Genomic DNA, 13494 nt, shown 5'->3' on the forward strand with positions numbered 1-13494 from the left:
CTGGCCACCGCAACTGTCCCCGGATGGGTCCTTGACCTTTAGCTTTGCTCACCTCTGCCCAAGCTCCTGCTGCCCCATAGCCAGAGGGAGCTTTTTCTTTCTTTCTTTCTTTCTTTCTTTTTTTTATCTTTAAGTAAGCTCTACACCCAACATAGGGCTTGAACTCACGACCATGAGGTCAAGAATTGCATGCTCTACCAGCTGAGCCAGCCAGGCGCCCCCAGAGGGAGATTTCTAGAACTGTTTGGCCTTGACTCTCCAAACTTAAGCCCCTCCCCCAGGGCTGTCAAATACTTTCAGAAGGACAACACCTCCCGGGCCTGCAGGCCCCAACTTCACCGGCCTCACTTCTTGCATTGGATAACATCTGCCACACGTGTTTTAATTCCCTACCTCTGAGTTTGAAAATTATTGTTTCCCTGAAAACAATTAAAATTAAAATTGAACTGGGTGTCATGCTTTTTTTTTTTTTTTTTTTCCGATTTATTTATTTATTTATTTGACAGGCAGAGAGGCAGGCAGAGAGAGAGGAAGGGAAGCAGGCTCCCTGCCGAGCAGAGAGCCTGATTCAGGGCTCAATCCCAGGACCGCAGGATCATGACCTGAGCCGAAGGCAGAGACAACCCACTGAGCCACCCAGGTGCCCCAGGTGTCATGTATCTTAATTGGCAGACTTTGAGTCAGTTCAAACATCCCAGACATCATGAGGGTTTAGTATTATTTTTAGTGTGTGTTTTAAGTGCTTTATTTGGGACATTCTTATACTCAAATCATTATTCATGGTTTAGCTGAAATTCACATTTAATCAGGCATCCTGTATTTTTATTTGCTAAATCTGACAACCTAGGTCCTGCACAGGTCACAGGGACCAGGGTATTGTCGGGGGTCAGAGAGCCCCAACCTGGACCCTGAAATTCTGCCCCGCAGTCAACCTGAAAGCTTCGTTTCCAAACTCCTACCCTGGTCTGTGGAAGGCGCTGAAAACTGCTGCCCACTTCTCTCCTCATTGTGGGCCTCAGTTTCCTCTTCTATAAAATGAAACTAAAGTTTTCTCCACCCTGTCTCTCAGCCCCTCCCCAGGATCAAACACCTGAGTGGGGTAGGGAATCCTCAGGGACAGCGGACAGCGTGTGCCCAGAAGGCAAACCGGGCTGTGAGGAGTTTCTGTTCTTTGGCTCCTTGGATCTTAAAGAATGATTAGGACAAAGGTCTTTTTTTTTTTTTTCCTTTCTTTCCAAGGCAACTAGGAAACCGGTTAAACCGCCATGATGATCCTTGATTCAGGCAAGGAGCTTCGGCAGATGAGAAAACCAAGGTGGGGGATGAGGACCTTCGGATCGCACGGAAGTTACGGGATTGTCGGCGGACCCCGCAGCGCACACCAAGCGAACCGTCTGTCCCCTGCCCTCTGACCCAAAGGAGACTAAGAGATCTGCCGAGTAAACGCCACCCTGAACCTGGGATTAGAGCCTGAGCCAGAAAAAATAATAGCTGGAAAGGACATTATAGGGGCAGCTGGGGCAGTTGGACTGGGGTCTGGGGACGACGAGGTCACAGTGTTGGGTCCGTGTTCAGTTTCCTGAATTGGATCATGTCACCGTGGTCTGTAAAAGAATGGCGTTGTTCTCAGGAGAAATGCGGTCAAGTGTTCAGAGGTGGAAGGTCACGGATCGGTGACTATAACTCTCCAAGGTGCGGCAAAAGAAAACAGCTGGGCGGGGCGCCGGGGTGGCTCCGTGGGTTAAAGCCTCTGCCTTCAGCTCGGGTCATGATCTCAGGGTCCTGGAATCGAGTCCTGTATCAGGCGCTCTGCTCATCAGGGATCTTCTTCCTCCTCTCTCTCTGCCTACTTGTGATCTCTCTGTCAAATAAATAAATAAAATCTTAAAAAAAAAAAAAACAGCTGGGAAAGAAGGAGGGAGAAAGAGAGGGACAGAGAGGTCAAATGATGACCGTTGGTGACGCTGCTAGTTCATCCCACTGTTCTTTTTTTGGTAAAGATTTTATTTATTTGTGTGTGTGTGTGTGTGTGTGTGTGTTTATTTAGAGAGCATGAGCAGGGGCTGGGGCAGAGGGAGGAGAGAGAGAAAACCTCAGGCAGACTCCCTGAAGAGCAGAGAGCCTGACGCAGGGCTCGATCTCATGACCCCCACATCAGAACCTGAGCCAAAATCAAGAGTAAGCCACCCAGGCGTTCCCTCGTGGTACTATTCTTGCAATTTCTCTGAACACTGGGTATTTTTCCAAGTCTGAGGGCCCCCGAAAAAAAAAAATCAGAAGTAGAAGTGGTTTTGAGGCACTGTGCCCTCCCCGACACCCGCAGCCCAAGGTTTCTCAGAGGAGGACCCTGAAAGGGGAAGGCCTGAGCCTGTCACACCGTGAATGGCAGTTAAACCTACCATCTCGGTTTGAGTCTCAAGGGCAGGAGGGGGCCACCTAGTCAATGTCAACCCTGCTCTTTTCTGTGTGCCCCACATTCTCCCCAACACTATGGTTCCTCTTTAGACCTGCAGAGGTGAGCAGCTCCCACAGAGTCTATCCCTCTCTCTCCAAAGGAACAGAGCCACAGCTCCCTCAAACCGCATTGTCTACCACCCCTGAACGGACATCCCATCTCCCAAGATGCACGCAGGATCAGACAGGAGGGAGACGAGGGGAGCCCAGAGAAAAGGGGACAAGAGTCATAATGGTGGTCCCCTGGAAAGCAATAGGCACTCAGCCATTGTAAGCGTATCTAAAGGAAGGAACTCTTGGGAGTCGAGGCCCAGATTATTAAACTGGGCAAGACAGGTGCACCCGGACAGGTGCACCCAGTCCCTTTTCTGGGCTGGGGCAGCCGGAGGACAGGATTGCTAGGCCTGGGGCCCAAGCCAGCTGGATGGTGTGGCTACAAGGGGTCTCTGGGGATATTGGAGTTGGCACTACCTAGGGCTCAAACAAGTGTCCAGATCATATGGGTGTCCCAGGCAGACAAAAATCTGCCCCTAGTTTTGGCTTCAGCTTCAATTTTTGTCCACTCATGTACCAGGTCTGGCCTCCCCAAACTCATGTGTAGCCACGGACTGTGGTCTCACTGGCAAGCCGGAGCCAACACCCATGTGAGGCCGGGCCTGGCAGGTGAGTCGCTTTCCAGAGACACTTACAGATGTAACTAGGAGTGGAATCTCTTTTTGTGCTTTACATACTGACGTGTGTTACTGAGTTGAGGTGTAAACACAGACAGGATTTATTACAGTGAAAGCAAAACGCTTCAACGATTTGTGTTGATTATGAACACTGTTAATTTTATATACAGAAAAAATGAAGAGGTTCCGAGAGATAAATAAAGAGAAGTGGAGAGTTAATAAAATCCTACGAAAGGCGGTAATAACATGACGACTTCAGGAGGAAGGCTATTTCCTTCTTGAGTCTACAAAGACATCTAATAATTTAAATAATACTACAAGACAGAAAAATAGATTGTCTTAATTCTGATTTTGTGGGACTGTTTGCTGGACTAGCATTTATAGCCTTAGTCTAAATGGTACTTAAGTTTTGTTTGTGTATTGAATGCCAGTTAAGGGATGGATCTTTCGAGGAAAATCCCTGTGTGGGAATTCTTCCTAGCTTGTGAGGATGGCTGACCGAAAGGAGAAAGCCAAGTCAGTCACCTCCAGATTTCACAAGGAGAGCGACCTCCAACATCACATGTCCACATTTGTGATAATCATCGTCATTAAGGGATACGAAGAAAACCAGAAGTGACTGGGGAAAACAAGAGGTCAGGGGTCATCTGCTCCCGGGCCTCAGTGGAAGGCGTCTGTGGACAAGGGCGCTTATCCTAAGAAGGACCTACCCGTGGGAAGTTACTGGCTGCACACTCTGAAGACAAGCTTTCTGATTTGATTACTTCCTTCATAATATTAAAATTGTGTTCAGTAAGGGGGCACCGGCCTGGCTCAGTCAGGGGAGTATGCAACTTTTGATCTCAGGGTCCTGAGTTTGAGCCCCATGCTGGGCATAGATTACTAAAAAAAAAAAAAAAGAAAAAGAAAATTGAGATCAATAAGACAAATTATACCTGACTGATCTGCTGTGACATTCACCCTTAGATCTGTTTCTCTGTCCCTCCCTCCATGCTGTCCCGTTGCCTTTCAAAACCAGCCCTTCTCTCCCCCACATGCCTAAATCCTCCCCACATTTACCCCCGTCGCTGTGCCCTCCACCCAGGTCCCCACACTGCCTCATCCTGGCTTTACATAATCTCATTGTGCCCCCTGGTCCAGCTCCGGGCACAGTGAGCCTCTGGTGTTTGCGACCCGGTGTCTGTTCACCTTGCTTCTACCTCCAGGTTCTGTCCAGCTCCTTCTGCCTGGAAGGCCGAGTTCTTCTCTGCCTGGACAGCATCACATTGCAGGGACATGGGGCCGGCAGCCTGAGCAGTCAGACTAACAGAAGCTCACATCCCACAGAAGCTCACTTCTGAGTCCAAGGCCGTTCCAGGAGGCCAAGGCCAGAGAGCCTCCCTGGAGCCAGCATGGGCTGTTCAGCTCACTCTTCCAACAAGTATTTACTGAGCAGCCACTATACCCCTGGGGACTCCTGATTTTGGCTCAGGTCGTGATGGCAGGATTCTGGGATTGAGCCCCATCAGGCTGTGCGCTCAGCGTGGGGCGGGGCAGGCCAGAGGATCCCGCTTGAGAATTCTCTCCCTCTCCCTTTCTAATAAATAAATCTTAAAAAAAATAATAATAATAAGTCTTGCCCTCAGGGAGCCCACAGTCCCCTGGGATGCAGTGGGCCTGGGGACAGGCCACCCCAGGAGGGAACACAGTGGGATGACTTCAGCGGCAGGAAGAGCTATTTGGCCTGCGGCCAAACAGTGAGCGGGGGCGGCCCTAAGGCAGCTGGGGACAGTGTCCCGTTGAGAGGGAACAGCGGGATCAAAGGCCGGGAGGGGGACGCAGCGAAGCAGTGTCAGGACCGGGAAGGCCCGTGAGGCCCAGCGCCGCGCTAGGTGCCCCGGTCCGACTTTAGGCCAGGCGTGGCCTGGCCGCTTCCGGATTTTCTGTTCCGGATCCCGTCGAGGAGGGGCGCCACCTTCCCTCTTTCTGGTGACAAAAGGGACCCAGAGAAGGCCGACGTGCGACTCCAGGCCGCCCCGCGGGCCGGAGCCCGGCTGCGCGCTCGCACCGAGACCCCAACGCCGCCGCCGCCTGGGGCCGCGCGGCCCCGCCCCCCGCCGAGGTGACGCGACCGGGGGGCGGGGCCTGGGCGCGGCGGCCCGACTGTCTCGGCAGCGGCGGAGGAGCACCGTGCGGCGCCACGATGGGGGCCCAGCTGAGCACGGTAGGCGGGGAGGGGCGCGGGGGCCGCGGGGACGGGGCGCGGGGGGCCGCGGGGACGGGGGGCACGGGGACCCCACCCGGCCCACCCCGCCCCGCGCGTGTCCCGCGGGAGCCGCGACTCACGCCCCGGCCCTCCTCCGTCCCCGGGACCCAGCTCTCCTGACCCGGGTGGGGGGGCGTGCGGGCGGCGGGCTCCGGGGGCGGGCACCCGGCTGACGGACACTGGACGCCCCGCCCGCTCGCCCGCATCCCACCCCCCCCTCCATCCCGCCTGGTCCCGCCTGGTCCCGCCCGGTCCCGCCCTGTGCAGGGAGGAGCGGGCTGCGCCTGAGCCCTGCGAGCGAGTGCGGGTGGGAGAGGGTGTGGCAGGGAGAGTTGGAGTGTGACCGAGTGTGCCGGTGAGCGAGTGTGAGTGTGGATGGGAATGAGTTTGAGAGCGCACGTGTGTGGCTGAGTGTGAATAAATGACACGACGGGGTGACGTGTGGGTGTGCACGAGAGTGCGTGGCACTGTGAACGCACACGCGTTTGTGCGTGCAACTAGGCGGCTGGTTGAATATATGAAGTGACTGGGTGTGAAGTGTGAGTGTGCACGAGAGTGAGCGTGAATGGGCATGCGTTCGAGGGTGCAGAGGTGTGGCTGAGCGTGAATCCATGGGCCGGGCGTGGTGGCCAGTGTGCGTGTGGAGGTGTGTGGCCGAGCAGCCTGTGTGGCTGAGTGAGCAGGCGGGAGTGAATGTGTGTGAGAGCGTCTGAGAGCACGTGGGCGTGGGAGTGCCGTTGGTGTGCACTCTCTCTTGGTGGCTGGGTCTGTGGCTTCTTGGGGCCTCATTGACTCCGCGGCACCCTAGTCTGGCTGGAAGGGGCCCTGCGGGGCTGCCCGGCTGGGCTCGCCTCCGGCTCCCCGGGTAAGGCTAGAAGCTGACTGACTTGTGAGCGGCATTTCACAGATGAAGAAATGCAGCTCACACTTGGTCACCTGCCGATGCCTGGCAGGGCCTGGATTTGTGGGCTCCAAAGTCCACCATCCTGCTGTCCCTTTTGGACTGGCGCAGGGCCTCCCCAGCCCCCCACGCCTCTGCCCTTGGATTTCTCAAAAGCCCCCACGGTGGGGCTGGGGCCGTGTGCTCCTTGAGAAGGCTGTAGCCAGAGGGCAGCTGCCCAGATCCCTGCACACACTGTGGTCCCCGGTGCTGGCTGGACATGGGGAGCAGGCCACAGGCCACAGGGCTGGCACTAAGGACGAGGCGCAGGACCGCTTGCCTCCACCGCCGTCCCCACCCCAGGCGCCCAGGGTTTGGAGGGTGCCTGCCTCCTCCCTCTGTGAGGGCTCCTCCTCATGAGGCCAAAAGGCCTCTTGGCCTGAAGTTGTGGCCCAGCCCAGGACTCTGGGGGACATTCAGACCGTGCAGCAGCCTTGCCCGGGGCGAACCCATGGGCATTACTCAGCTGCAGAGGAACGTGCTCCTCGACCCCTGACCCCCACCCCGGCTGTTTACCTGCTGTGCTTCTCACCTTCTGGCTGCTGGTGGTAGGATTTGTCACTGCGTCCCCAGCGTCCCCAGCGTGTGGCTGCTCCATCCATTTTTGCTGAAGAGCCAAGGCTCCCTGGCAACCGCCTTGTGGGGGCAGAGCCCTGTCTGGGGATCAGGAGACTCAGTAACTCCTCGGCCTCCTCTGCCCAAGGAGCCCTCTGAGCACTGAGCTGTGCTGGGGACAGGGAGCCGCCATCCCGGATGGCAGGCCGGTCCCCCTACATGCCCCCCCCCCCCGTGGCTGGGCAGGGATGGCCCCTTCCTTGTTTGCCCTGCTCGGATTCCCGCTTAGCCCGAAATACCCACCGCAGACCCTAGCTAGGCCTCCTGGGCTCAGGCTCTACAGGGTCTGCAGGGGGCTGGCTCCAGCTCTGCCCAGCAGACTGCTCGGGGCGCCTTATCTGGGACATGCAGGCTCCGCAGGAAGCCTCCTCCCGTGCTCCAGCCCCCCCACCCCCGGTTCAGGGGTTGGCTCCAGAGTCTAGTCAGCCACCTGGGGGGAACACTGGGGGACTGGCCAGCCATCTAGGACTGTGGCTCCCCTGTCCCCAGCTCAGCCATTGAGTGCTCAGGGGGCCCTGACAGGCTGCCATCACAGGTAGAGTCCCAGGCTTTCCACTGCCCCCCCCCCCCAGCTCTCTGCCTAGTCTGTGGCCTTCATCCCTGGCCCCAGGAGAGCAGGGCTGTGTCTTCTCTGCTGAGAGCCCCATTGCTGTCCCCCTGCCCCTCCTCCCGCGTTCCCTTCCCCCACAGCTGCGAGCCAGGAGCCCCCCCTGCAGAACTTCCTCCACCCCCTCCCACTTCCTTCCACTTCCTGAGAAGGAGGCCAGGAGGGAGGTGGACACCCAGATCCCTGCAGGACAGCTGGTGGGCGACAAGGCAGGTAAGCCTCTAAGCCTTGGCACAGGGAGCTGGCGCCTGGGGAGGGCTCACCCTGCTCCCTCAGACCTAGCCCGGGTAGAGTGGATGGCATGTCTGGTCCCAGTAGGGAATTCCAGGGGCTGAGCAGCAGGGTGGGCTGCCCTGGGGAGGGTGGCGGAGTGGGGGGCTACCCAGCCCCTCAGCAGTGGTGGGTGTGCTGGGCGCTCCCTGGAGACATCCCGGGACTTTGGCTGCTCCTTCCCCTCTCCCCCTCCTGTGTCAGCAGAGGTGAGGAGAGGCAGGTGGAGGATTCCCTGAGGGGCAGAGCACAGCCCCGGAGGGGCATCAGGTCAAGGTCTGGGAGGCAGGCACCTGTCTCCCAGACCCCCCCCCCCGCCCCCCAGTGGCTGTGGTGACCTGGTTGTACGCGTGGGTACATGTGTGTGTCTGTGTATGAGCAGCTCGGCTGAGCGGGAGCTGGGGTGGGGCCTTGGGCTCAGCCATCTGCCTTCTGTTTCCTCTGGCCACTGCGTGCAGGGGTGGGAGCAGTGGCCTGCGCTGGGTGTGGGGGCGCCCGGCAGAGCACATTCTACTCCCAAGTTGCGGGAACAGAGCATCCCTACCCCTTGTGAATCTGGGAAAGCCTTCCATTTTTGGGAGCTGAAGTCTTTACCTTTCCACTGTACCCTTTCCCCTGGCTGTGTCTGTCTTCCCACTGGCTTGAGTTCCTCAGGGGCAGGGTCCCGTGGCTTGTGTCCCCCGAATCCGGCACAATTCTGGTGTGAGGTGTGCTTCCTGGGGTTTATGGCCTGAAGGACTGACAGCCCACAGCTGCCTCCCCGGATAGGAAGGTGTAGGCTTGCAAACCCACCTCTGCTCTCTCGGGGCCACACGGGGCCCACGGGCACAGAGACTGTTGTACAGTGACTCAGGGCGTGGACTTGAGTCAGATGCCTGGGTTCAAATGCTGGCCCTTGGGCCAGGTCTGTCGTCCCGGCCTCTGCTTCCTTGCCTGGTTGGGAGTGGTAATAGCTCCGGTCTCTGGGCTTACAGGGTTATGAGAGATAATTAGGTGCTCTATGTAGCCCCGTCACGGGGAGTGGGGACTAGAAGGAAGGCGGATGACATTTGTCTACTGCCCATGGGAGCAGCTCCTTCCGGGCCCAGGGCACTGATCCTTCCGGACCTCTGGAAGGCGGCTGTGCCCAGCAGGGTGGGAGCAAGGGTCCTAGCCACCTTGGCCTGTGCTCTGTGAAGGGCTGTGGGTTTTTCAAAGGGACAGGGTAAGCGGGTGCCCTGAGCTTGCCCAGGATGGACCTGGCCTCTTTCCCTGGTTCCTGAAACTTCCAGACAAAATAAAGGGAGTCAGAGAACGGCCTGGGGTGGGGGTGGGCCCTGGATTTTTTTCCACAAATATTTACCAAGTGTCTCTGGGGGGGGGGTGTGCCGTGGTGAGGAGACACCCAGATGTCTACCTCCTGGGGTTCCTGCTCTGGGGTCTGCTGTGGCACGTCAGCTGTGACCACACACGGGCCGTTGGAGCGCAGGCTGGCATCCGTGGTCCCCGAGGCTGGTACCTGGCCTCTGGAAGGGCTCTGCGGGGGCTGCAGCCTGTGTTCAGGACTTGCCTTCGGAGCTGTTGACCTGGGATCTTTGTCACAGCCAGTGTTTGTGGGCTTGGGGCAAGTGAGCGATAAGTGACAGAGAATTGGGGACCCAAGCCCAGACTCTACCCGGGCCTCGACGCCTCCGTTTCCTCATTTGTCACATGAATGCGGTGGGCCCGACTCTCACGGACTGCTGTGGGTCAGTGAGGAAATGCAAGGGAAGGCCTTTTGCCAATTGCAGAGCGAGCTGCAGGCCCAGGGGGTCTTGTGTTATCAAACTTGGCCAAGGTCTGGGGAGAATAAACCTCCAGGGAGCCCCAGACCCAACTCCAGCTGGCCGTTACGGTCATTTCAGTCCATCTGCAGGGCTCCTTCCAATGGGGATTTCCTGCTAATGTAAGTTCACTCCACTCTCTCCCTAAACAGTGCTCCCAAAAGATAGGGCTTCTCTGATTGACTGGGAGGGGCTTGCGGATTCTCCCCACCCCCACCGAGTTTGCAGAGGGGAGCAGGGGCTGTGGAAGTCCACTGAGGGCCAGATTAGCTAGGTAGGGCCAGTCAAGGAAGATTTGATCTTTGACCTGGGCTCGGAAGGATCAGTAGGAGTTTCCTGTCTGGATGAGGGAAGAAGAAGGGTGATTGGGGCAGAAGGAAGACTGTGCAAAGGCCCGAGGCAAGAAGGGCTTTTGGCCAGAGCTGTAGCCATACAGTAGGAATGTAGGCGGGGGGGGGGGGGGGGGGGGGGGGGGGGGGGGGGGGGGAGGGAGCCATCGCGGGTGTTTGAGGAGGGACTGGGGGCCCCATCGTTGGCTTGGCAGTTGGGGCCTCATTGTGGGAGGCAGGATATGGGACAGTGGTGGGTGGGATTCGGGCCTCGGGCTCTGTGGCCAGGGCACTGAGAGGGCACCTGTCCTGGCCTGGGAAGAGCTAGACGGGCCTGGTGCTGAGTCCTGGCTTCTCCCCTGACTTGCTGTAGGACCGACCACAGGGAAGTCACTTGAGGAATAGGGACAGTTATATCCCTTGTGAGTGTGGTTCTGAGAATTGGCTTTGGTGCAGTTGGGGCGAGATACGGCCCTTCTCTGGGTCTGTTTCCTTATCTGTGACCTGGTGATGAACACGGTGCCTGCGGCCTGAGGCCGAGAGGAGGAGTAGTACCGCAGGTTGCTCCTGTGTCGTTCACTGGGCAGTCCCAGCTTGGGATCGGTTGCCCCACCAGCCCTGCGTGAGGCCTTTTCCCATCATCCCCCCGCCCAGTCCCCCCTACCTCCCACCCTCCAGCCCCCCCCCCCCGCCCCCAGATAGGACGTCCTCTTGTACTTGAGGAGGGCAGGGCCTAGAAAGGCTGAGGTTCTCCCCCTGAGGTCCTGAGCTGGGGTTTCAGACCTGGGCCTCCTGACCCCCCAGTCCAGGGCTGCCCGCCAGGCCCCTTAATGAGTCCCAGGATGGGTGAAACACTGTGTGCTGTCTGGGATATGGTGGGGGCTGGGTAAATGGGCAGTGGCCAGAGACCCCTGCCTGGTGGCCCCAGCCCCTGCTGTGATGGGTGGGGTTGGAGAAGAGAGCCCTGGCTGGCTCTAGAGAGCCTTTCCTTCAGACCCATTAGTCACAGACCAGAGCCTCTGTGGGGTGGGGCCTAGGCTGTACCCAGCCTGGAGGCCCTGCCTGGGAGAGAGGCCCATTGTTCTAAGCCCAAACAAAGGGCCTGAAACCTTAGCAGCCACAAGGTAACTTGAAGCTGCTGGGCCGGTTCAGGGAACAGGGGCCATGGTGCTTCTGCCCTTCCTTCACCCGGGTATTCCATCTCCCTGCTGGCAGAGGCCCACTGAGGGCGGCAGGACAAAGTTCCTGTGTGTGCACCCACATTCCTCTGTAACCTGGACACCCCCATCTCAGCTCATATCCCGGCTCCCCCAGAAGGCGAACAGAGCAGTCAGTCAGTCTTTCTTCTACAGATGAGAACACTGAGTCTCCAAGAGGCCTCAGGTACTCAGCCAGAGCACCCTCCCTGGGTCCATAGAAAGTGGAGAATCCTGGATAGAAAGTGGAGAATCCTGGCAAGGCGTCTAGGAAGCCAGGGAGCAGCGGGGTGGGCCTTGGGAGGCGAGGTCCTCTCTCACCAGCCACTTCCAGGATGAGTCCCAGGATGGGTTATTACGCTCCACAGAATATGCTACCTCAAGAAGCTGTGTAATCGAAGGACTTGGCTTTGAGCTTCCTGGCAGTCAAGGCAAAAAGGGGAACTTGTATGGTGATGATAAGGAGAACACATGATCATTTGCTGAGAGAACTAAAGTTAGGGAGGTGTGTCCGTGATGGCTAGAGAACAAAAATGTGAGCCAGCTTTCTGGAGAAGCAGTGTGGACTTTTGGATCTCAGCCTCACTGTTCGAACCACCAGTGTGGGCTCCTCCCCACCCTACACCCACTTTTTATTTTGAAATAATTTCAAACTTACAGTAAAGTTGCAATAATGTGTGAATTCCTGTATACTTTTTGCTCAGACGGACCTTGTCCCTCATGTAGTTAACGATTACTGTATTTGCGTTATTGTGGGTGTGTGTATATTTCATTATTATTTAACTATTTAAGAGTAAGGTATAGGTACAAAGCCCCTTTGCCCCTAAATACTTGAGTGTGTATCTCCTAAGGACAAAGGCATTCTGTTGCCTTATTACAGGATAGTGATCGATTCAGGAAAGTGACATTGATGCAGTGCTCTTCTACCTTTTTTTTTTTTTTAAAGATTTAAGATTTTATTTATTTATTTGACAGAAGAGAGAGAGAACACGAGCACAAGCAGGGGGAGTGGCAGGCAGAGGGAAGGGGAGAAGCAGGCTCCCCACCTAGACCCCATCGTAGGACTGGATCCCAGGACTCTGGGATCATGACCTGAGCTGAAGGCAGATGCTTAACCGACTGAACCACTTAGGCGCCCCTGCAATGCCCTTATCTAATCCATGGGCCTTAATTCAGATTTCACCAGTTGTCTCAATATTGCCCTTTGTAGGGGCGCCTGGGTGGTTCCGTGGTCGAGCATCCCGATTCTTGATTTCAGCTCAGGTCATGGTCACGGAATGGGTCATGTCAGGCTCTGTGCTCTACGGGGAGCCTGCTTGAGATTCTCTCCCTCCCTCTCCGCCTCTCCCCTGCTTGTGCGCGCGCGCTCTTTCGTCTCTCTTTGCTTCAGATAATAAATAAATCTTAAAAAAAATATTGCCCTTTATAGTTGTTTTATTTCTGGCCCAAGATTATAATCCAAAGCCACGCATCACGTTCCAGTGCTCTGTCTCTTTGGCCTCTCTCTCGGCTTCCTAGAACTGTAAGAGTCACCGAAAACTGGCATAAGACAGCAGACATGATTCTCTCACACTTCCCGAGGCCAGAAGTCTGAAATCAGTGTGCTGGCAGGGCCCCTCTCTGGAAGTCTAGGGGAGGGTCCTTCTTGTCTCCCTACTTCCCGTGGTTGTCAACAACGTTTAGCTTCCTTGGCTGTTGGCCACCTCCCTCCAGTCTTTGTCTCTGTCTTCAAGTTCACTCTGAGTCTTCTTTCTCTTATATGAACACTTGTCATGGGGTTGGGGACCCACCGGGATAATCCCAGATACTTAGCCCCACATCCTTAGCTGGGTTGCATCAACAAAGGTCCATTATTGGTCAGGTTGCGTTCCCAGGATCCGCGTGGGTATGTCTTTGGGGGCCTCTGTTTAACCCACAAGAGCTTCCTTTAATGAGGACCAGTTCTCTGACCTTCCTTTGTTTTTTTTTTGTGCCATTTTTGAGTTATCCTGGGGAATGGCCCTTACTGTTTCCCTCGTGGTTAGAGGCAGATGAAATGATCCTATTTCACAGTTGGAGAAACAGCTCTGAGAGGCCGAGTGATTTGCCCTGGGACAAAACCAGCTAGAGAGGATGGGTGACCAGTTGTTAGCTTCTGTAAGGCTCTTCTCCCCAAGTAAACCGAAGTGCAGTGAGCTATCTGGCCAGGGAATTTGGGTTTTGTGTTTTTTAACCGGTGCTAGGTGGCACAGTCAGTTGAGTGTCCGACTCTTGGTTTTGGCTTGGGTCGTGATCTCGGGTTGTGGGATCGAGCCCCGTGTCGGGCTCTGTGCTCAGCATAGAGTCTGCTTGGACCTTACTCTCCCTCTCCCTCTGCTGCTCCACC

The 13494-nt window shown here is 56.4% G+C and overlaps 1 protein-coding gene and 1 long non-coding RNA gene across 3 annotated transcripts in view; one reads left to right on the forward strand and one right to left on the reverse strand.

Moving 5' to 3' along the window:
• Positions 1-586: 586 nt before the first annotated feature.
• Positions 587-4975, reverse strand: LOC106003657. The gene is made up of 3 exons (XR_006607790.1): positions 4314-4975; positions 3836-4007; positions 587-1861 (listed from the first exon to the last, which is right to left on the reverse strand). It is a non-coding gene; the product is annotated as an uncharacterized LOC106003657 (long non-coding RNA).
• A 208-nt stretch (positions 4976-5183) lies between these two features.
• The window catches only part of LOC101693176 (NADH-cytochrome b5 reductase 3), a 28758-nt gene continuing 20447 nt past the window's right edge, over positions 5184-13494 (forward strand). The window contains exon 1 of one of the 2 annotated variants that reach the window (XM_045083759.1): positions 5184-5328. In XM_045083759.1, the coding sequence (XP_044939694.1) occupies positions 5308-5328 (21 nt within the window). In that variant the 5' untranslated portion in view covers positions 5184-5307. Of the gene's footprint in view, positions 5329-7630; positions 7746-13494 lie in introns of those variants that run through there. The other variant, XM_004771193.3, reaches the window with a different exon arrangement.

The sequence above is a fragment of the Mustela putorius genome, unplaced genomic scaffold (assembly GCF_011764305.1).
Source record: "Mustela putorius furo isolate JIRA1106 unplaced genomic scaffold, ASM1176430v1.1 tig00000738_pilon_pilon_pilon, whole genome shotgun sequence".
Lineage (NCBI taxonomy): Eukaryota > Metazoa > Chordata > Mammalia > Carnivora > Mustelidae > Mustela > Mustela putorius.